The sequence below is a fragment of the Exserohilum turcica genome (assembly GCF_000359705.1).
Source record: "Exserohilum turcica Et28A unplaced genomic scaffold SETTUscaffold_1, whole genome shotgun sequence".
Taxonomy (NCBI): domain Eukaryota; kingdom Fungi; phylum Ascomycota; class Dothideomycetes; order Pleosporales; family Pleosporaceae; genus Exserohilum; species Exserohilum turcicum.
Window position 1 is genome coordinate 661,265 of NW_007359914.1, and position 22,512 is coordinate 683,776.

At 49.0% G+C, this 22,512-nt stretch overlaps 6 protein-coding genes across 6 annotated transcripts; 5 read left to right on the plus strand and 1 right to left on the minus strand.

Annotated features, from left to right (window-relative positions):
* Positions 1–2,000: 2,000 nt before the first annotated feature.
* SETTUDRAFT_29905 (uncharacterized protein) lies at positions 2,001–3,263 on the plus strand (the record flags this gene model as incomplete). The annotated part of the gene is made up of 1 exon (XM_008021973.1): positions 2,001–3,263. One exon carries the CDS (start codon positions 2,001–2,003, stop codon positions 3,261–3,263), a length of 1,263 nt encoding a protein of 420 aa, XP_008020164.1.
* Positions 3,264–4,117: 854 nt separating this feature from the next.
* Positions 4,118–6,167, plus strand: SETTUDRAFT_40472 (uncharacterized protein). The gene is made up of 3 exons (XM_008022079.1): positions 4,118–4,408; positions 4,461–5,738; positions 5,798–6,167. Exons 1-3 carry the CDS (start codon positions 4,147–4,149, stop codon positions 6,067–6,069), a joined length of 1,812 nt encoding a protein of 603 aa, XP_008020270.1. The 5' UTR covers positions 4,118–4,146; the 3' UTR covers positions 6,070–6,167.
* A 2,377-nt stretch (positions 6,168–8,544) lies between these two features.
* SETTUDRAFT_18056 (uncharacterized protein) lies at positions 8,545–10,117 on the plus strand (the record flags this gene model as incomplete). The annotated part of the gene is made up of 2 exons (XM_008021847.1): positions 8,545–10,040; positions 10,093–10,117. The coding sequence occupies 2 exons, from the start codon at positions 8,545–8,547 to the stop codon at positions 10,115–10,117; spliced, it is 1,521 nt and encodes a 506-aa protein (XP_008020038.1).
* A 3,771-nt stretch (positions 10,118–13,888) lies between these two features.
* SETTUDRAFT_18057 (uncharacterized protein) lies at positions 13,889–14,375 on the minus strand (the record flags this gene model as incomplete). The annotated part of the gene is made up of 2 exons (XM_008021848.1): positions 13,889–14,313; positions 14,360–14,375. 2 exons carry the CDS (start codon positions 14,373–14,375, stop codon positions 13,889–13,891), a joined length of 441 nt encoding a protein of 146 aa, XP_008020039.1.
* Positions 14,376–14,606: 231 nt separating this feature from the next.
* On the plus strand, positions 14,607–15,404 carry SETTUDRAFT_18058 (uncharacterized protein; the record flags this gene model as incomplete). Its single annotated transcript, XM_008021849.1, has 1 exon — positions 14,607–15,404. One exon carries the CDS (start codon positions 14,607–14,609, stop codon positions 15,402–15,404), a length of 798 nt encoding a protein of 265 aa, XP_008020040.1.
* A 6,004-nt stretch (positions 15,405–21,408) lies between these two features.
* SETTUDRAFT_162103 (uncharacterized protein) lies at positions 21,409–21,980 on the plus strand. Its single transcript, XM_008022426.1, has one exon. The coding sequence runs from the start codon at positions 21,532–21,534 to the stop codon at positions 21,694–21,696; it is 165 nt and encodes a 54-aa protein (XP_008020617.1). The 5' UTR covers positions 21,409–21,531; the 3' UTR covers positions 21,697–21,980.
* The last annotated feature ends 532 nt before the right edge of the window (positions 21,981–22,512 follow it).

Sequence of the window (22,512 nt, forward strand, 5' to 3'; positions counted from 1 at the left end):
CACGGTAGGAGTTGGTGATGCGTGACTCGTCCGGGTCTAGGGTTGTATCAAGAGTCTCATGTTTGACAGAGGCGAGAGCAAGTGTAGCGACAAGTATAGTTCGGTCTCAAACAACGACGAGGCCAGGCGCGGAGCTATAGTGGTCAAGGGCAGATTTGCAGCGTGCAGAGACCCCGGCATCCATCGATATAGGCGGCGGGGTATAGTGTGGTTGTGGTTGTTGCATGTGGATTGTGCCGTGTTACAGCAGGAGCTTGTGCCGAAGTTGCAGTGGCTAGGCGGGTGCCGGGGTGGTTGGACAAGAAACAATGTGGGGTAGCAAAAGGCGTGTTTCAAAGTGCAGACGAGGCCATGAGTAGCGTGCACGTGAGGGGCGCGGTGCATGGGCTGCAACGGACGGAATATGCCCGATTTGTCATAGACAGACATGTCACCCAAGGCCGACTCGGGTGGTTGTTGGGAGCGGCTGGCGAGGCATGGGCTGTGAAGCTGGGCGGTGGCTTGGGTAGAGTAAGTAATGTCAGTCCGTCAGCCGTGGGCTATGGCGGGGTAGGCCGAGCGCAGGAGCAGGCAAGTGAGGGGAGACGACGATAAGGCGCGGGCGGGTGATTGAATGGCCATGTCACTCAGCTGCAGGGCGCCTGTGTGGTACGGGGCTTGTCACGGCGAGGTGGGTGGGCATCTCGCATCAGCTTCTAGGTTCAGGTTAATGTAATAATGGGCGTAATGTTCAGGTTCAGGTTCAGGATCGGGATTCCGGTAGAGGGTCAGGCTGGGGCGCGGACAGGCAGGCAGGCTGTGGCTCAGGTCAGGTCTAGGTCCAGCTCGTCTAAGCGGCGCATACATACCAGGTCGTGAGGCGCCTGACGTCTCATGAGTACGCGTGGCTCAGAGCGAATGCCGACGACGACGACGACGACTGCTGAGACTGCGGTGTGCTGCTGTGCCACGGGATTGCGCAGTAGCGGGCACGCATCGGGGCGGGGGCGCGAGAGGAGGTGCAGGAGCCGATGCAGAGAGAGAGGGAGAGGGAGAGGGAGGGAAGGGGAAAGGGAAGGTAGAGGCGAGGGGGCGGGCGAGGGAGAGGCAGAGGCAGAGAGGCAGAGAGTGAGAGAGACAGGACAGGACAGAATGGGCAAAGCCGTGGGGCTGCAAGCGGTGAAGGCGTGTACTGGAATGGGAGCCACCCGTCGCGTTGCCAGCCAGTCTATGTGTGGGAGGGGGGCTTATCTGGGCCCAAGGCACGACGGCGACTCCGCTCCAGCCGGCCTGTTTCCCCTCAAGTGCTGGTGCTGGTGCTGGTGCTGGTGCTTGTCGTCGCCGTCGCCTCTGCGCCTTTTCCCCTCTATCCAGCGCCACACAGCCTGCCTTGCCGTGTCTTGCATTTAAGCACCGCCCGCCCCCAATGCCCCAGGGCGCGACCACGCCCACGCCCACGCCTACGCCCGCGCCTACGCCTATAGTACGCCCACACCCACACCCACACCCACACCCACATCCGCGTCGGCGTCGAATGCATCTCGTTCCTTGCGGCACCATCATCGATCTTCAGAGCTCCTAGCCTAGCTGGGCCTGTTCGGAGCCGAGGCCAGCGCTCGAGGCACGCCAGCACCCCGGCGCACCCAGCGTACCAGCGAGCGTACCATTCCCAGCAACCGTCCCAGCCTGCCCAGGAGGCGTCCAACGGCCGACTGCACCAAACCATTGTCCTGTCCGGTCAATTCCACCTCCCCCCCCCCCGACCTTGGAACTGCCCCGGATTCCTGTCAACCCCCCCCCCCCATGTAATCCTTTCGTCACCAGTCTGTTACGTCGTCTGCCCTGCCGCGGATCTAGCGGAACCCTCCCGTCTTAAAGTCGACTTGGTGATGCCACTCCCTCGGCCTGTCCTCTGCTGATCTCATCTCCTCTCCTCCCACGCCCTTGGATACACACCACCCCGTCGACACCAGACTGACATGCTTCGATAACACGCGCCTGCCCCTCCTCTCTCGCCCACCATGTCTGCCCGGCATGCGCGCCTCCACAAACGCGGCCACTCGGCCTCTGCTGCAAGTCCCTTGAGCACCGTGGCCGACCACGGCGTCTTCACCTTTGACCGCTCCCACACGCCCAAGGTCTACGAGGAGTCGTGGCTCGAGACGCTGGAAACACAACGCCCCATGCCCGCCGTCATCTCTACCAACCCCCTCAAGATCAAGCCCTACCTGCGCAAGCTCTCGTCCAAGGAGACCAGTGGCCTGGACCTGTCACGCCCTGCCGCCGAGAACGACCTCACTGGCCTGGGCATACTCGAGTATGGCGCCTACTCGCGCTCCATATCCGACGTCAACTTCACCTCGGTCACGGCCCGCCAGCGACACCACCGCTCGCCCTCGAACCAGTCGCAGTACTCGACCTCGTCTGGCCTGCAGCGCCCGACCCCCCTGCCCTGCATCCGCCAGACCCCCCAGCCCTTCTCACCGCCAATAGCAAACTCGTCGCCACCCTCGATCCTGGGCAGTGAACTCGAGGGCGACGACATCATGTCCGACGACGAAGTCCGCCTGAAACAGAGTTCGTACGATCCCGCTCGCCGATCTGGTTCCATGTCCTCGGCCCAGGGCACATCCCTACGCATCCACACAAACAACTCATACACCCGCCTGGCCGCCAGCTACTCGCAATCCTCGGCCTCGCTCACCTCGCCGCCTGCCTGCCCGCCACGGGCACGCGGCGACACGCTCAAGTCGGTCGACACCACGTCGCCCAGCTCGCGCACCTCGTTTGACCAGACGTATCGGTTTATCCGCGGTGGCCGCGACTCGCCCGTCGACCCTGCGTCCAGAGCTGCCTCGATCCGCGCTGCACGGCAAAAGTTTGAGCAGGAGCAGCGCGCCAAGGAGCTCAAGTACGAAAAGGAGGCGCACAAGCAGCAGGAGCGCGAACATCGAAAGCAGCTCAAGAAGGAAGACGTCCAGCGCCGCAAGTCGGAGCACGCCGACCGCAATGACATGAGCCGCACGCGCACCGGATCCGACGGCGAGAAGACGCCCCGGCCTTCTGCTGTCGGCGGGCGGCCGTCGGTGGGCGGCCGCCAGTACTCGGACTATCGCGAGGCTCATTCACACTCTCTGCCCAAGTTTGTCGCCACCGTCGATCCGGAAAAGGCGGCGGCTGCGTGCGCGGCACCCAAAGTCACAAAGAGCCGCGCCGCCAAGGGCACGTGGCTGCGATTCGTCACATGGCTGCGGACGAGGCTGCTGCGCCTGTCGGGCAGGTAGATGCTTGACGCGCGCATGCACTGCCACGCATACATATACGCGCACTGCAGAGGCATGTTGCAGAGACACACACACACACACACAGAGAGAGAGAGAGAGAGGCACACCACCCGCCGTGTCTCTCTCCTCTAAACCACATATTGCTTACCATCGCATCCGGGGGCGCCCAATGGCTTTGCACACGTTGCCCCTCTTTATACCCCAAGCCATTTCTTTTTCCATATTCCCTTCTGTCATTCGTCTTTAGCACGGCGTCACGATCACGGCCTCTTACGATATACGCCTCCCCGATGCCCAAGCTGCATCTCTCGCCGGCATCACTGGGGACTCTGTCTTTGCGCGCGCATTTGCAAGGTTGGCTCCGGGATCCACCTACATCATCATTTCTGCATCTTTCTTCTCTGCACCGGCGTTACCTTTCTCTGTCAAGTATATGTCAACCTGGCGCGGCACGTCGGCAGACGTGGCCGCTAGAATGGGTTTTAGAGTCTGTCTTTAGGTTGGATCACTCGCTCTGGCTTCGACCATTGAGCTCGCAATTTCAAGTCGATTTCTCCAAGCCGGTTTCCGCTGCCCATGCCTGTGATGATCTCATGTACAGCTGCCCGCGACGCCACGCCCGGCAATGACGTTGGCATGTTTCGATTGGATGATAGTCGATGGCCTTCAAAACAAACCATGCATGAACTTCTCCACACGCGCATGGGTGAGATCATCTGTCATGGTGACGGACATGCTGCATCGACAGGGATGCGCCTGTCGGGTCCGACTTGACCTGGTCTTGGCGCGCCCAGCATCATTCGACGCTCCAAGCACGCCAACGCGCTCCCCGCATTTGCCGTCTCAACAGCTACGACATGAATTACGTGTGTGCATAGTCGCAATGCCTCTACCAAGCATGCCGCGCGGCTCCACGGCGCTGCGAAGCGCTCGAGCAAGTGCATTATGCAGACAATGCCGACCCAGCGCCGGTGCGGGCACATTCATGCAGAGGCGCTGGAAGTCGGGCGACCAAGAGAAGCCATTCTACCTGCAGTTGAACGAGAGCATCTTCGACCGTGTGCAGAAAGAAAAGGCCGAGCAGATTCGCATCCAGTCGCTGCAGCAAAGAACAGCCCGAGGCCAGTTCTTTGCCACCGTCTTCGGTACCGACCCCTCATACTCCTGCCTGTCGCAACAAAACTGACTGCGCGACAGCATGCCTCCTCACAGCAGGCATAGGCTACTACTATGGCCAACTCATACCATCCAAGCCAGATGCGAGCTCCACGGCATCGCTCGACAAGTTCGTCCCCCCGAAGCACAACATTTCCGAGGCGAATATGGAAGCGGCATGGACAGACTTCCGCGACATTGTAGGAAAGGAGAACATTACACTCGACAGATTCGATCTCGAATCCCATAGCGGCTCCTCGTGGTCATCCCATCCAGCGCAGCCAGGCGACATACCGTTTTGCGTGGTAAAGCCGGGAAGCACTCAGGAAGTCAGTGCCATTATGAAAATCTGCCACGAGCGCAAAATCCCAGTCACTCCCTACAGCGGAGGAACGAGTCTGGAGGGGCACTTTGCGGCAACAAAGGGTGGAATCTGCATCGACTTTAGTCGCATGGACCGCATTCTCAAGCTACACAAAGAAGATCTGGATGTGGTTGTACAGCCGGCTGTCGGATGGGAACTCTTGAATGAAGAGCTTGCCAAAGACGGTTTGTTTTTCCCACCCGACCCGGGCCCGGGCGCAATGATTGGCGGCATGGTCGGCACAGGTTGCTCAGGCACAAACGCGTACCGCTACGGCACAATGAAGGATTGGGTCATTTCGCTCACCGTGGTGCTGGCTGACGGAAAGATCATCAAGACGCGCCAACGGCCACGAAAGTCGTCTGCAGGCTATGATCTGACTCGCATGTTTGTTGGAAGCGAGGGTACCCTGGGCCTCGTCACAGAAGCTACTCTCAAAATCATCCCCAAGCCGCAGCACACAAGTGTAGCCGTATGTGCATTCCCAACTGTCCGCGCGGCAGCAGATTGCGTCTTCAAAGTCGTGGGCGGAGGCGTCCCCATTGCAGCCATTGAGATTCTAGACGACGTGCAAATGCAATGCATCAACGACGCAGGCCAAACCTCAAAGACATGGAAGAACGCGCCCACGCTATTTTTCAAATTTGCCGGCACACAGAGCTCGGTCAAGGAACAAATCAGCCAGGTCCAGGCGCTCGCCAAGAAAACCGGTTCCGTGAGCTTTGAATTCGCAAAATCAGAACAGGAAAAGGAGGATCTGTGGCAGGCACGCAAAGAAGCCCTGTGGAGCGTCATGGCCAAGACTGGCGGCGACCCCAACATGGGTGTCTGGACAACAGACGTTGCAGTCCCCATTTCCAAACTGCCGCAGATCATCGAAGAGTCCAAGGAAAAGATTCGACAGAGCGGCCTCCTGGGCAGCATAGTCGGTCATGTTGGTGATGGAAACTTCCACTGTAAGTCGACGACAATACATCTCCATGCCCATGCTCCATCTAACTCTCCATGTTCACAGCCATCATCCTCTACAACCGCCAGCAAGACTACGAAAAAGCCTCGCACCTCGTCCACGACATGGTCAAGCGCGCCATCGAGCTCGAGGGAACTGCCACAGGCGAACACGGCGTCGGCCTCGTCAAGCGCGACTACCTACCCCATGAGCTGGGCCAGGACACCGTCGATGCAATGAGGCAGCTTAAAAAGGCATTTGACCCCTTGTGTCTGCTCAACTGCGACAAGGTTGTGCGTGCAACGCTGCCGAAACAGGGCGAGGTGGCCGAGTGGTGATGTAGTGTAGTGTAGATATGCGTTGTAAGCTATGTGCATGTATCAAAGGCTTTGGAACGCGATTAAAATATCAGTATGAACGCTACGAACTGTTTTTCTCCTTTCCTAAGAAAAAAAAAAGTTCAAACTGTGATTCTTTTTTTTTCTAAGTATTATATGAATCAAGTGTCGCACGCAGTCTATATATATATATATATATAGTTATGTAGTGTCTTTCTTGTCGTACAGATTGAATATAACAAAAAAAAACCCCAATTCCTCTTTTTACTTTTTTTTTACTTTTTTACTTATCCCTCTTTTCCTCTCTCTCTCTCTCTCTCTCTATTCCTTTTAACGAGTAATTCATCTCTTTCTGTCTGTCTGACTCTCTCTCTCTCTCTCTCTCTCTCTCTCTCCCTCTCAACCTCTCTCTATCTCTCTCAATCAATCAAGTCGATTGTTCCCCATCCATCACCTTTTTTTTCATTTTCCTTTTTTTTCTCTTTTTTTTTCTGCGTCCCCTGTAAGCTGTAAGCAGTAAAAGTTTCTCTATCGCTCTCAACACTTGGTTAGTATACCTACCTAGTAGTAATATGGGTAAAATCACTCTTACTCATTATTTTACTCATTTTGTTTCCCCCCACTCCCCACCCCCACCCCTCCCCCCGTAAAATAGTTCTTTTTTTTTGCTAGGCTTATCTCCCAAGCGTTTTCTCGTGATTATGTAATGCTGGATAGCGCTGGAATAAGGCGGCGTTGGTAATTGTTTTGAATATGGATGAATGAATGGATGGACGGATGGATGGATGGATGAATCAATAAAAGGAGGGTTTCTAGGTAGGAGGCGGAGGATGAGCTGGATACGGAAAGTACTAGGCTGGAGTCGAGTATGTATATACAGATGAAGACTTTTTGTTTTTTTTGGGACTACTGTAGAGGTCTGAGTCTTGATGGACGAAGGGAGTAAGTAAGTAAGTGAGATTAGCTTGTAAAGAAAGCAGAAAAGAATGCGGGTAGGTGGAATATGAGGTGGGGGGTGGGGGGGGATAATGAAAGCTCTGGTATGGCTCTGGCTCTGTGTAGAGATGTTAGGGGTAGGGAGAAGTGGGTGGGGGGGTGTTTTTTTTGAACGTTTAAAAGAGAAAGAGGGCAAAGGCAAGGGGAAAGAGATGAATGTGAGTTGTTGTTCTGCGTACTTGTTAGTTCCTTTATTTTTCTTCTTCTTTTTTTCTTTCTCTTTCTTGGCTGCTATGTTAAGCGGATTGGGAATTGGGAATGAGGATAAGAATAAGAGTGGATTAGACACATACACACACAGAGAGAGAGAGAGAGAAAGGAGGGAGGGAGGGAGGGTAAGGGAGTAGTGTAGAGGGTTTTGGACAAGGTCTGTAGTTGATAAAGACGATGATGATAATGAGGAGGAGGATAGATGGATAGATGGATAGATAGATAGATAGATAGATAGATAGATGGATGGATGGATGGATAGTAAGAAGATGAGAGAAGGGGAAAGGGGGGACGAAAAATGAAAAAGGGGAAATATGATAGTTTGGATTGTGACTAACACATCTACACGCATGAGGTTCCTGAATGCATGGTTAGATTAAGAAATGGAATTTCTTGGGGTGCCTTTGGTAAGTAGGTAGAGTGTAAGAACTCAGAAAAAAGGGTAAATTGCATCACCATTACTTCTACTACTACTACTACTACTACTACTACTACTACTACACATGCCATTTCCTACTGCAGGTTACGGTATATCAGACCCCACGCATCTAATCGCGTTCTTGCAGGATATGTGTAATGGCACTGTGAATATACACTGCTATGCTGCATTGCTGTATATACACACTTTTTCAGCGAACAAAGAGAATAACAAGAAGGAGACATAACAAAAATGTTCACAGCTAAACAATGCTTGATATCCGGTTAGTGCATAAAGTCAAACGGACACGCGCCCTCTGGGTTGCATATGGTTCTTGGGAATGGTAGTTACGTTCTGCACGTGTGTATTGGCTCACGCAGACATAGGATTGAGAGATTGAGTGGATTAGCACTCAATTTCAAGGACGACGACGACGAGTTTTGGAGAGGTTTTGGTTGAAGAATTTACGTGGTGGAGGTGGGATTAGATTGGATTGGATTGGGGAAAAGAGAGGGGGAGGGTTGCTTGAGGGGTTCTAACATACACAGACACAGATACGGAGAGACACGCAGACAGACATACAGACGCACACACGCACACACAGAGAGAAAGGGAGAAAGTCGGCGTATGTCTGCACACCCACATCTCCCTCCATCATCCAGTATACACCTCGAACCCGCACAATGACATTCCACACACGCTACACACCCCCCGCCACAACAGGCCGACGCCTGACCCCCACCCGCACACACAACACCAGACACCTATATTTAGCACCAGTGGTCCCCGTATGGATGTCCCTGGCACAGCGGTACCGCCGCGTGGGCGATGAAAGATACTACGCTGACGACATGAGCAGCGTTACCGATGCCGACGAGGTTGCTGCTGAGGCAGCTGAAACAGATACGACGTCAGCATGTGGATTTGAGCGTGCGGATTCCGTGGTCGATGGTGATGATGAGAAGGAAGAAGACTGGAAGCGCCGGTTTCGCGATACGTCGGTGTCAGAGAGCGCGGTGCAGCAGCGTTCTGCTCCGCTGACCTTACTAGATGAATGCGACTACGCCGAGGTTCTGTTTGATGCGGAAATCCCTGGGATGGTAGAAACCGAGGAGAGGTTTTGCTGGGATACACGGATTGCACGTCCAAGGTATGATCAAGTATCTGTGCCGTACTGTGCACGGGAAGAGATGGTGGCGACGGAATTGCTGCCGGAAAGCGAGATGGAAGTTGTGCCGGTGGTTGCGGGAGATGGAGCTGGAAACGAAGTCGTGGAAATGCTGGGGAAATTGGCTTTGAGACCTGTGCAGCGGACGCCAGATACAGAGGTTGAGTATGGGCTCAGACGAGAAGGGCGCCAGTTGACGTATACGCTGTTATCGGCGCCAGAGACGGCAAGCGGGTTGCAGCAGCAAGACTATCCAGCAGTGAAACAGCTAGAGCGGCGACACGAATACGCTGAGCCAGAGCAGTTGGAGTGTGACTGGATTCCTCATGTGCCTGGGTCACAGTTTCTCCCTGGAATCGAGCATCTCACCAACATCAACGTTCGCTCAGCATTCATTACATACGACCGCGACGTCGAGGCTTTGTACGACGACTCAGTCTCGTTTCTCGACGACTACTACAAGGACTGGTACAACTGCCTAAACAAAAATCTCGACACGCTGCGGCTGCCTGGTGAGAATTTCCTGCTGGCGGAAAACGAAGCCGAGTTTGGGTTATCGCTTCAGCGCCCGACGGCGCAGTGTGTTTTTGATCTGATTGATCAGCTGGTTCACGCGGATGTCCTGGATCAAGATGGTATGGCTGAGGAGATTCCAACGACATCCTGGGACGAGTTCGACGAGTTTGTGGACACTGAGCCCGAGGAATCCGGACGTGACACGCGTGGAATGACGGCGGAGGAGCTGGATAGGATTTTCCTCGACGAGTATCACGCAGTTTACTCATCCCCGTCTAGCACAGCCTCGGAGCCTTTTAACAGCAGCGACGAAGACGACGTTCTGGAAATCGGTGAAATGCATCTAGACACTGCATATGCAAGTCATCCGTCTTCACTGCAGCACTACATGGATACCGGTACTCAGCAGCGCATCGCCTACATAGCGCTGGACCAGCTGCTCGCGGTACCCAGCGAAAACGAGCCTGACATGCATCCGGCCATGGTGCCCCGAGACATTGACGGCCAAGATGACCTCAGGTCTGACGCGGGTTTCAGCAGCACTTCGTATTTGAAAAGCAACCCCCATTATCACGCAACGCCACTTAATATTCCTCGCGTTTCCACTCGGAGCAGCAGCCCCATCAGCGCCTCTCAACAAGGAAGGCGACCAGAAATATCGCAGTGCGAGGACCCACTTGATGGTTTCCATGACTCCAGCTGCCCAACATGGCAGCCCCGAAAACGAGGCACGGAAATAGTAGCAGTGCAGGCGCAGGACGTGCCAGTGGCTCCGCTTTCAAGCCTAGTAGTTGCAGAGCAGCACTGTGGAAGAGTGGTAGGACCAGCGGATTCGATTTCTCCCGAGAAAGAAATGCTATTGCGTTCTGCAGTGCAAGACGAGTCAGTGGCCCATACCACACCACCACCACCACCGCCATCACCACTACTATCGGCGGTAAACCACCCGGATAACAATATCAAGCGCCTATATTCGCCCTCCACCTCGTCATCCCACCACACGCGCTATGACGTTCCCACCAGCACCAGCACCAGCACCAGCAACGACGACTGGGAAAAGGTAATATTCGCAAATGGCATTTGGCACGTACCCCCTCACCTCAGCCTCCCATTCTGCCGCCCTAACCCTTCCGCTCCACCTACTCCCCGTCGTACCAGTATTACCTACGACGAGTCTGTTCCCCCTGCTACTACCACTAATACTACGGATACTACTACTACTGCTGTCGTCGCCCAAAGCACGGCGGCTTCCAGCCATCTCGCGCTGCCGCACCCGCCGTGTGCCGCTTGCGGAGCGGTGCATGAGGGACCGGACAGGCGTGTTCAGGCTACGTTAGCGGTGCTGCTTGAGTGTATTGATGGCAGTGATGCGGGTAGTGTAGACCTAGATAGGCTGGCCGCGCTGTGTGAACAACTGCATTGGGCGGTGCGGCGTGTTGGTCTGGCAGAGCGGTGGCCCTGTGGAATGGCGGCCGTCCTGCAGAGTTTGGGGGTTGCGGTCGAGATGCTCGTCGAGTATGTGCTGGTGCTGGTGCTGGGTTTGGGTCAGGCACGGGGTTAAGGTACTGGGTTTGGGGCGGCACAGAGGAGCAGGGGGGGGGGGGGTAATTGGTGGGTGGGTTGGGTTATGGGTGCATGTCTTGGAGAGTGTGGGAATCTTTGCTTTGTCTGTTTTTTTTCTCTTTAGTTTTTGTTTACCCGTTTGTTGTTGTGGTTGCTGTCATTTTTATTCCTGATCCTCTGATCCTCTTCCCTATTCTGACATGTTCTCTCTCTCTCTCTCACACACATACATCCGAAAAAAAAGCCTCGAAATAAGCTTTTTCTCGGACAACAACGCAGGGGATGAACGGAACCAGAATACACCAAGTACACTTTGTAACTTGGACAACGCATACTCTCTGTGTCTGCTCTTGCACCACTGTCAGTGCCCGGAAAGATTATCGCTAGTACTAGCAGCACGCCCAAGGGATTGCATTAATCATTTGCATATACGAAAAACTGTCAAGTTAGCTTTTACCACAAGTTGTTGAGAAGGACAATGGCGGTGTCGCTGGCAGAAATAACTTGTCAGTGGTAATATTAGTGGTAAGGAAAGTAAGCGGCAGGCCAACGATAGCAGCAGCATCACGGGATCGGCCCGTTTTCGCACACGCCCTCTCGCGTGCACCTGCACCAGCTAGTAGCCCAGCACGGCGAGGGAAAAGGCAAAAAAAAAGGCCTGCAAGGGCTTACAGGACCCAGGGTGGACCAGCGCAATGATCGCAGTCTTATACCGCCATTGTCAAGTATACGGGCCATCCGGGCGGGCGGGAAGAAACCCAGCATAAACGTCAGGCCTCATGTGGAAAGGGAGGTGCGGCGCTAAGCACAGTTGGGACGGGACTGACTCGGTGGCATTTCCAGTAGCATACAAGGACCGGGACCGGGACAGCCTAGGCCTGTCATGTCAAGTTCTATTAATGGGCGGCTTGGTGGCAATGATCATGCTGATGCCTGTGTCAATCACCCACGGGTAATGCCCACGAAGATTTATTGATCCCAGCCCTTTGAATTTTTTTCTGGCGGAGTTGCGGAGTTGAGCCCGACGCTGTGTTGTGCACTTTTGTATCAATGCAAAAAATGCGAGGCGGGGGGGGGAGGGGTGGGTGAGTGTGTGTTCATATCGACACGTTTTCGCCTTGTGCACCTGAGGTTACATTTGCGCTTGCATGGTGCTTTGCCTTTTCGCACTAGTCGTATGTAGTCGGGGGCAAAATGTGTAGTGTGTAGTGTGTAGTGTGTAGTGTGTAGTGTGTAGTGTGTAGTGTGTAGTGTGTAGTGTGTAGTGTAGTGTGTAATGAGTAATGAGTATGTGTACCAGAATACCATTCTCTCTACCGGCAATTTCGTAAACGATTACACGATGGTGACAAGGCTGCTGGTCGGATCATGGGATGGCTCAACCGGGCTCCCAGGATACCGTGGTGTTGTAAGAATAGCGCACAGCCATAGGAACAATAGACATATTTAGAATCACATGACAATGACTGTCAGATGGCCGAGAGGAAGCAGTGCCGGCGATAACTTTGTTGCTCGTGCCATGGTAAAGTGGCCGAAAGTGTATGTCAGAAGCTTAACGGCAACAAACTTCGTCCAGGCCCGGTGGGCTAGCACCAAAGAGCAAATCACCAGCGTAGCATCGCACCAGTAGCCTGGCGCCAGTCGCTGTGCTGATGTACGTAGGTGGCTGCTGGGCTGTCCAGGTTGACGCTTGACCCAACCCAGGCGGACCCATGCCACTGACCGTGTCATTGGGTGCTTGTGGTTCAATACGAGGCGCGAAGTCTAAGGGCCTGCTAGCAGCATGGCTAGCGTCTAGGGTGCTGGTTGTCGCGTGGAAGGCCATGGAACCCGTCATGGCAGTCGTATGGTGGCTATTCTTTGTAGCACAGCGCCACTCGGATAGAACTACTGTAGGTACGAGATTGCCATGCACAGGCGTGGCGGTGCTGGCCACGGCTGCTGAGTCGGTTGGTCAGCGGGCGCGCTGCTGGTGTCGTGTGGGCAGAGTTCGTCGAGACGTCCAAGTGGAAATATAGTGTCCCACTGCAAGTAAGCATTGTGGCGTCGCTTGTTTTGGTCAGCAAACTTGTCGACCAGGGGCTCTCGAGGAAGCTCGTCACCAAGCGAACCGAGACTCGACCGCTATCAACTGCCAGATGAAGCATAGATGGCGGGCGGTGGGCGGGGTGGAGCAGGGCAGCATGCCAGCATGGCCGATCTTCAGGAACCGGACATGGCTGGTCTGCTGTCACTCGTCGTCGCACGGCGGAGGGCAGGGGGGCGGGCAAGACGGCGGCCTCTCCAGAGCGAGTGGAGGGGCGGCATCGGATGAGGTGGATGGAGTGACCTGGACATGGTCGACTTTGGGTTCTGACAGACGTGCCGCTGTACGCCGGCCGAGGCCCGGCGACGCCCAAAGCGGCCTAGCGCGGGATTAAAATAGCCTTCCACCAACGGTCGCCCACGCCCTTAGTGCCACGACGGTTGAGCGGTAGTCGAGTGGTAGGGCTGTGAGCGTGTCCATGCAACCCTTCGTGCTGACGTTACTCTTTGGGATGTTCACGCTATCGACTGTCGTATCCCAACAAAGCGGTGCCCGCCGGCGTGTGGAGCGGGTGTGGAGCGTGCCTCTGCATGGTGCCATCGTCGCCCTGGACGAGCGAGAGCCATCTCGACGTCAGCCCGGGCGGACACTGCAAGGCCATGTGGTATAAAACTTTGAGGCCTTCGCTCCCAAGATATCCATCCTCACCACTACCGCCAACATCCTACCATCACACCTTCGCTTTCCCTCCCGTCTTTCTCCAGACCGACACTCACTTCAGTGCCCATCTCTAGAAACCATAATACTTAATCTCGCCTCTCGACAACCTCGCACCGCCAGATAGCAGCACAACCACCACACCTCTCAAGATGCGGTACTCTCTTGTTGCTGCCGCCATCGTCGGCTCGACTTTTGCTGCTCCTCAATATGGCTGGTACCCCATGGTAACACCGAGCTCGTAGAGTCGGTCGAGCAAGGAGTAGAGCTTGGCGAAGGGCTCGATGCTGGAGAGCTCACAGGCGTAGAGGCGACTGGAGAAGGGCTCGAGGCTGGGGAGCTCGTAGAGTCGGTCGAGCAAGGAGTAGAGCTGGGCGAAGGACTCGAGGCCGGGTAGCTGACTGGCGTAGGGCTGGAGACCGGAGCACTTGACGCAGGAGTCGAGGCTGGGGAGCTTGCGGGCGTAGAGACGTATCCAGAGGGCGAGCCCAGCCTCGAGCCCTTCTCCAGTCGCCTCTACGCCTGTGAGCTCTCCAGCGTCGAGCCCTTCGCCTAGCTCTACTCCTTGCTCGACCAGCTCCTCAACTCCTGGAGTCAGCTCCCCTGTCTCCAGCCCTTCTCCAGTCGCCTCTACGCCTGTGAGCTCTCCAGCATCGAGCCCTTCGCCAAGCTCTACTCCTTGCTCGACCCATACTACCGTGTCCGCAAGCTCGCCAGGCTACCCGGCCTCTACTCCTGGATCGAGCGCTCCGGTCTCCAGCTCCACTCCCGTCTCTCCCGCATCTACTACTCCTATCAGCTCTACGGCCACTCAGACGACCTGGGTTTACTCCACTGATGTTCACAGCTCGGCCGCTTCTTCGTCTTCCACGACCGCGCCTCACACTGAAGACATCACCACCGTCATCACAAAGACCAGCACCATGTTTGTGCCATGCTCCACTTCTGTTGGCACGGCCGACCGCCACTCGGTTGTCTACTCTACCTACCTCACTCCATCCTACGTGCCCATCACCGTCACCACCGTCATCCCTGGATGCAACGGCAACTGCCCCACGCCAACTTCTCAAACCCCCCAGGCAACCACTTCCCAGCCCGCACAGAGCCAACCTGGCCAACCTCAGAACACTCCAGTTGTGCCACCTCCTCAGCCCAACCAGCCCGCGCAGAGCCACCCAGCTCAGACTTACCCTGGCTCTCCTATCGTCACACCTGCTCCCAACTGCCCGGCTGTTTCTGTTGTGACTGTCACTGTCACCCAGACTGAGACTGAGACTGTCTACCAGGGAGGCGGATACACTCCCGTTCCCTACCCGCCCTCTTCCTCCCCCGCAGGCACCAAGCCCTCTGGTGCTAAGCCCAAGCCTTCCAACCAGCCTTGGTACCCCACGTCGAGCTCGACTGCTGGCCAGCCTCACCCCACTGGCTACGTGCCCGGCCCCAGCCCCGACACTGGCTATCCCGCTAGCACCTTCAGCCCTGTGCACGGCATCCCCGCCACTCCTCCTGCCGGCACTCCCACCTCCAAGCCTCAGTCCACTGGCTACGTCGCCTCCTCGCCCAGCCCCATGAACGGCTACCCCGTTGGCACTCCCAGCCCCGTGCACAGCTCCGCGTCCTACCCAACCACCTCATCGTCGCCCACGCCCGTCCCTACCGGCGGCTACGGCAGCTACGGTGGCGGCTACGGTGGCGGCTACGGCTACGGCTACGCCAACTAAAGTCTTTACGTCGCATGATTTGACTGTAAACGCCTTCACCTTCTCTTCATCCTCAGCAATAATTAACTTTTAATGGCGGCAAAGGTCTCTTTTATCATCACGCAGCTATCTTCTTATTTAAAGCTGTATGTAAAACGCTCTCATTGTATAGCGGGAGCAACGTCATTCCTTGAACCTTGCACAGCCCACGGCGTTTTGAAGAATGTTTTTTTGCCTTTTTTTGTGTCCAGAACTGGACCCATTGGTACCTAGTTTGTTAGTGTCTTTTTTGCAATTGTTTTTTTGTTTATACACGGCTTTTTATGGTTCATACAATGGAGGGGGGGCGGATAGTGGTTTTTTTTTTGGCGACGGAAATTCTCATGTGGATGGGAGGGGGTTTCCGGCAGTAATCTTTAAAGTAAAACTACATAGACAAACGCTAACCAGGGCAATTGAAAAATCTAACTTTTGTCACTCCTTCAAAGTGTTTCTTTGTTTCATCACCCACACTCTCTCGTCTTCTGCATCACGTGAGCAGCAGCAACAACAACAACAACAAAAAAACATGGCGAGGTGCGGTGAGCCATGACATTAGTGGCGCCGCGCCATAAACAACCAGTGTCAGACTCAGTGTCATTCTCAAAACCAGATCGACATGCAACAACCACGTTATTAGGCCACCAATCACTCAACCCCCCTCCCCTCCTCTCTACACACTCACGCTAATGCACCACTGGCTCAGGCACACACGCTTACACTCACATGGGCATGGGGTGCATTGCATTGGTAGTAGCCGAAGGCAAAAGTTATTCGTCCTACCACTAAGCGGCTATCTAGCCTACTACTTAGTAGGGGTCTACATTAGTGTAGGCGCATTTAAACTATATAAAGTTAGCACTATAATACAAGAATTTTGTACTAAATATCATAACTAAATTAGTAACTAAATGATATTTATTTAGTATAAAAGTTTAGTATTTTTATTTTAAGTAAGCTAGTAGCTTTTAAGGCACTCATACTATTACTATATAATATATATAGATTATTAAAATATTGTTAATATTATTTAATTACTATATTACTTTTAAGTTATAATATCACTTATATTCTTAAGACTAGTAAATAGCTAAATTACTATATAATTAAGTTAGACTTTAGTAAAGATATATCTATTTAAAAAGGCTTTAATACTAATTTTCATAGCTTTAGTAGATAAAGTAACTTTAATAAGCTTAATAAGCTTATAGCTTTAAAAGCTACTTTGGCTTTAGCTTATAAAGCTATTACTACTAATAGTTTCTTACTTTAGTATACTTAGCTAGTTAATGAGTATAAGCTTTATTATAAAGCTTATAGTAAGCTTCATAGTATTATAAGCAATAATTTTAGTAACATATAAAAAGCTTTAATACGCGCTTAAGAGTATACTTTACTACTAAAATTACTATATGATAGCTTTATAAAAATAAAATCTATAGCTAAAGTATTAAAGAAAATATATTATTCTATAGAGTTAAAAAAAGTAAAAAAGTAAAAGTAAATTTAACTTTTTATAGTATATAACTACGTAAGTAACGCTGAAAAGCTTTAAGATAGCACTGTATTAAGTATATAAGCTAGTATAATGTTATAAAAAAAAGCTTTAAAACAAGTTTTTAGATTTCAATCAAAAACTACTTTCATTAAAAAATTTAGTAAAAGATGAAAGAAAAACAAGTTTTTTTTAAAACCACTTACTAGTAGAGAATATTGAAGTATTTTTAGAAAATTATTCAAAGGCGCTAGTAGTAGTACTAGCTAAAAAGCTAAAATTAATTTAAGCTATATTATAAAGCTCAAATTGAGCTATAAAAATACTATATAAGTAGTTTTAAGAGATTTTTATATTATGGTAATATATTAAAAACTATTTTATAGTTTGTTATTGTGAAAAACTAAGGCTAAATACTTATATAAGCTTATTATTAGAAAAAATAAAGCGAAATAGCTATTAGTTTTAGTAAGTGATAATTTTAATAGTTTTTTAGTATCTAAGTTTCTTCAAGCATATAAATATCCAAATACCTAATATTAATTATTTAATTAGTTAAAATTATCACGCTAGCTTACTAGTGCTATTTTTGAAAAATACTAAAATTGTTTAAGATATTTTTAGGTATAGTGTTAATACTAAGAACTATATTACTTATTTTATGTTTACTCACTTATACTATTCTAAGACTTCTAAAAAGTTACTAAATATACTTATGATTAATTATATATATAGAATAGACAGATATAATTACTTTTTACTTAATTTAGTTAGTTTGAATAAGTATAGTTATATAATATACTTAAGTATTATACTTATTTATACTTAAAATAAAGTTTATTTAGCTAAATACTATACTACTTTAGAAACTTATTTAGAATAAAAAAAATTACTTTACGGGTTTAGCTAAGTAATTAAAATTAAGTATTTCTTAATATCTTCAAAGAAGTATTTAATAAGCCTATAGTTATTGTTTATTGGTAGTATTATAATGAAGACTCTATAAGTTACTTATAGCTTAAGCTATTTACTAAATTTACTAAGTTTAGTAATAATTACGTAAGTAAAATCTAAGTTAATCACTAAGTAATATATAACTTCTTTAAGCTTTATTTGAAGCTTTTTAATCTACTATTAAAAGCTGATGATTATACTAACTGAGTAGCTTATAAGTAGTATTTAAAGACTATAATAGTATACTTAGAGTAATATTAGCTTGATAATTATTACTATAAACTAGTAAGTTATTATATTAATTACTATACTTACTTTAGCTTTACTACTACTAGTTGTAACGGGCTAGGTAGCCCGCTACAGTACAGATAGCGGTGGCTATCTTATGTATCAACTACGCAACGATATCAGCAGCTCTGATATCTTGTGCCAGCCTTTTTGGCGCGGTGGGCGTGTTGTAGTTGCGTGCGCAGTCTAATAGGACTCGACCCGTTACACTAGTAAAGCTAAAAGTACTTACTAACGTGGTTCACAAGTGAGTGGCTAACCCAAGCGAGTCGCTAACGCCCTACTAGCCTATTAACTTTATCACTATAACGCGTAATATCTCAACAATATAACTATCTATTAATATATTTTAAATTTAATCTTTAACTTACTCTTTTTAATATTTAGTTATACTGTATTTAGAGTGTAAACTATGCTACTACTATCTATAACGTCCTATAAAGAACTCGATTTAATTAACGCGCTAAAAAGCGCCTTTAACGTAACTATAAGCTAAAATTAAAGTGTCTAAATAAGCTAAAAGAGGAGGCTATAGTTAAGCGTATTCTTCAAGAGTGTACGTAAGGATTTACGCCTATAAAGCTTAATATTTAAGTAATAGCTAATAAACTATTAAAAAAGCGTAGTAGTGACTTTATTAGTAAGAACTAGGTTAATAACTTTATTAAGTAGACTTTTAAGCTCTATACGCGCTAGAGCTGTCCGTATAATTACTAGCAAGCTACTTATTAGAATCTAGTAGCTATCGAGCGCTAGTTTAACTTAGTCTAGGTAATAAAGTAGAAGTAGGGTATCATAGATAATAATATCTATAACATTAATAAAACTAGCTTTATAATAAGTAAGATTTTATTATAGTAGTTATTATAGTATTAAAAGTGTAAGAGGCTACGCCTAAAGTGTGTGTGTGATCGAGTATATCTATACGACTACCTGGACTTCAAGAAGCTTGAAGTCTTGTTACTGCCTTTTTGGCTATGGATGGCGTAAGTAGTCGTACGCTCGGCCCGTTGGGCCCGCCTATTACAAAAAGAATATAAGAAAAAGAAGTATATATAGCTAGGTAACTATAAGTAGGTTACTATAATCTAAGGCGTAGGCGCGTTAGGTTACTAAATACTACTCTTTATTATCTTTATAAGTAATGTGCTTATTAACGTCTAGTTTAAGAATTTGCTTGCTAACTAGGTTCTTAAAGTTAGTCCTAATAGCTAGATAAGTAATTAGCTTAGTCTTACTTAGTTAGAGTACTTTAATACCTATATAAATAGCTCTACTATAGGTAGGTATTAACTACTTATTATAAAAAGCTATGAAAGCTACTACTCTCTTAATTTCTAAGATCTTTGTAAGGAGAAGAATATTATGCTTCTCTATATGCCTGCGCACTTATCTTACCTATTATAGCCTTTTAACGTTGCCTACTTCTCGCTATTAAAGCGCAAGTATAGCAACGCTACTTTAGGCTTAGCACGCAACCGCACCTACTATATTAGTAAAGAGACCTTCTTACTAGCCTTCAAGACTACTTTTAAGCAGTCTATTACAAAGGAGAATATCTAAGCTAGCTTTAGAGGCGCTAGTCTAGTCCTACATAACCTATAGGCTGTGCTATCTAAGCTTAATATAGTAGTATAGACACTTATACAATTACTACAATAAGTAGCTATCTAGTAGGCGCAGACACTACGCAACGCGCGTAAGGTTAAGGCTTAAAGTACTCTTATTTAATAGAGAGTAAAAAACTACCTTAGGTCTTTCATAAATTCTCTTAATAAGAAGGTTGTATAGCTAAGTAAAGAGGCTTAGTAAATAGTATATAAGATAACGCTTATAAGGGAGGAAGTAGCTACTTTTTAAGAGGCTCTAGATATAGCAAATAAGCGTAAGAGCTGTAAGTAGCGATACGTATAGATAGAAGAGACTCTTAATATAGGCGAAGTACAAGAAGTATTAGCTAAATAGGCGGGTAGCGGTTATAGTAATAGTAAGAGTGCGTTAAAGAGGGTGTGAGGAGAGCAGCGGTGTAGGCGTTGCCAGCAGACTAGATATAACGCTTATACCTGCGCAGTTAAGATCGATAGTGCAAGTAATAGTAGCAATTTTAATAATTAATTTAGTATATTATCATAGTTTATTAACTATAATAAAAGACTGTAATAACGTGTTAACGTTAACGCGCTAGTGGGGAGTGACTAACTCGCTTAGGTGACTAACTCGCTTATAAACCACGTTAGCCTTACTTATGAAAGCTTTATAATTAGACTCTAAAATAGGCTTTTAAGTATTTATTTTAGCTACTTTAACAACTCAGTTATTATATAATATTTTTATTTTTTATACTACTTGCTTTTTTACATAAATTTATTACGAAACTTAAGTAGGAAAAAGTATAATGATAATTAAAAGCTTTCTTATAGTTAGCTAATATAATTATTATATTATACTAGATATAGCTTTTTTAGTAAGTAGCTAAAAGCTCATTTTAAGCTAGTTTTTAGGCTATATAGAATACTAAAAATTAAGTAATATAGCTAGTTTCTAAGCTTTACTTTTTTTCACTTTTATAACTTTTATTTTAGCTATATAATACTACTAAATTTCTATTAATATACTAGTTAGTTTTATATATTAAAACTTACTATAGTTTAGCTATATTATAGGAAGTAATAGAAAATACTACTAATGTTTTAGCTAAGCCTACTAATACAGACCCCTGCTAAGTAGTAGGCTAGATAGCCGCTTAGTGGTAGGACGAATAACTTTTGCCGTAGCCGAATGTTGCCGCCCACCCACCTGTCTGTCTGCTTATGCAGCAAGGGCAAGGCAAGACCAAAAAAAACCAATACTGCAACCCCGTAATCGCCCTGAACGGAATGGAATGACTTGATGCGGTAATTCTGCCGCCTCGTTTTTTTTTATCGACAATCGATAGTCGCGCTCGTATCAGCACGGCACGAGTTATTGAGTCACACACACACACACTCTCTCTCTCTCACTCACACTCATGCGCGCGCGCACCCACTCCGCTCCGCCGTATGTGTTATAGTTTTAATTTTTTTTCGGGATGGGCCAGCGCATGAGGCTGCGCGGAGGGAAGGGCGGACGGAAAAATATGAGAGAGATAAGTAAGTAGGCTTCCGATGGGTGCCGCGCGATAGCTGATGTATACGAGAGATAACGGGAGTTCGTGTGATTGTGGTGGTGCGATATATGCGGTGGATAAATGGAGATTTGTGCGTGATGAGGCTTGTAAGTATCTGGTGATGTGATGCTGCAAGTTGGGTCTGCCATGGCGACAAAGCCGCACACAGGCACTGCCTGGATACCCAGCCCCTCTCTCTCTCTTTCGCTCTCGCTGTGTTGCGAGACATGTCACGTCAACCAACTACGATAAGCGCAGTATGTCTCATGCACTCGAAAAATGATGGCTGTTATTCCCGGACAACCTCTCGGCGGCGTGGGTTACCACCTACTCGCCAGCTCAGTGTTCGCAAGTGTCTCTCTCTCTCTCTCTTTTGCGCAAGGAAAACTTAATCGTTGCGGATCTTCATAGAACTCTCTGCTTTTAACCTTTTTGCACCTACAGTCTGAGTAATATGACCCGCCTGGTATACTCTGGGAAGCTTGCGATGCTTGTTCTGTGGAAATCTTATCTAAGATCATCTTTTGGGCAGCGGGAACGAGATGGGTCGGGGGAGGGGGGCTGTTTTTTTCTTTCTTGTCTCCTCAAGTGACACACTCACTAGCCATACACTAGACGTTAGCCCTCACTGACAATCTAGTACCAAAAGCTCTGAGTCATGGCTTTACATCAAGCGTTGGTAGGAAAACCCTGCAACCAGTCAGTCGTATGCCGTATTCAATCTCGATGGTCTGTCCAGGCAGAAGCGGATATCTAGATGCCGCCAAATTAGCTCTATTGCTGTGGGGATATGGCAAACAAAGTTCTGCCGGTCCTTCCATGGCACATTTCGTAGTGTGCGCCTACTGACTAGAATTGGAATGTTGAACGCACCAAGGACGTGTAGCCTTGCTTTACGGTACTCGGCATATACAAGGTGGGCAGCTGTTTACACGGATGATCGCTGGAGACGGCGGCGCTGTCATGTCGTAATTTTGGGTGACTATTTCGTATTCGGAAGCTCGATTCTGCACTCCCGACGAGAATGGACAGCCAGCGAGACGATTATCTTAGTACATGGCTCTTTCGTATTCGGAACTGTTTACTCCAACTCCGAAGAGTACATATCGACACAGCGACGCTTTAGACTGGGTTTCCATGGCAGGAATATGCATATGGCCGGTTTTGGTTTCGTTCAATGAAATGCAAGAATGCCAACTGACGTTTTT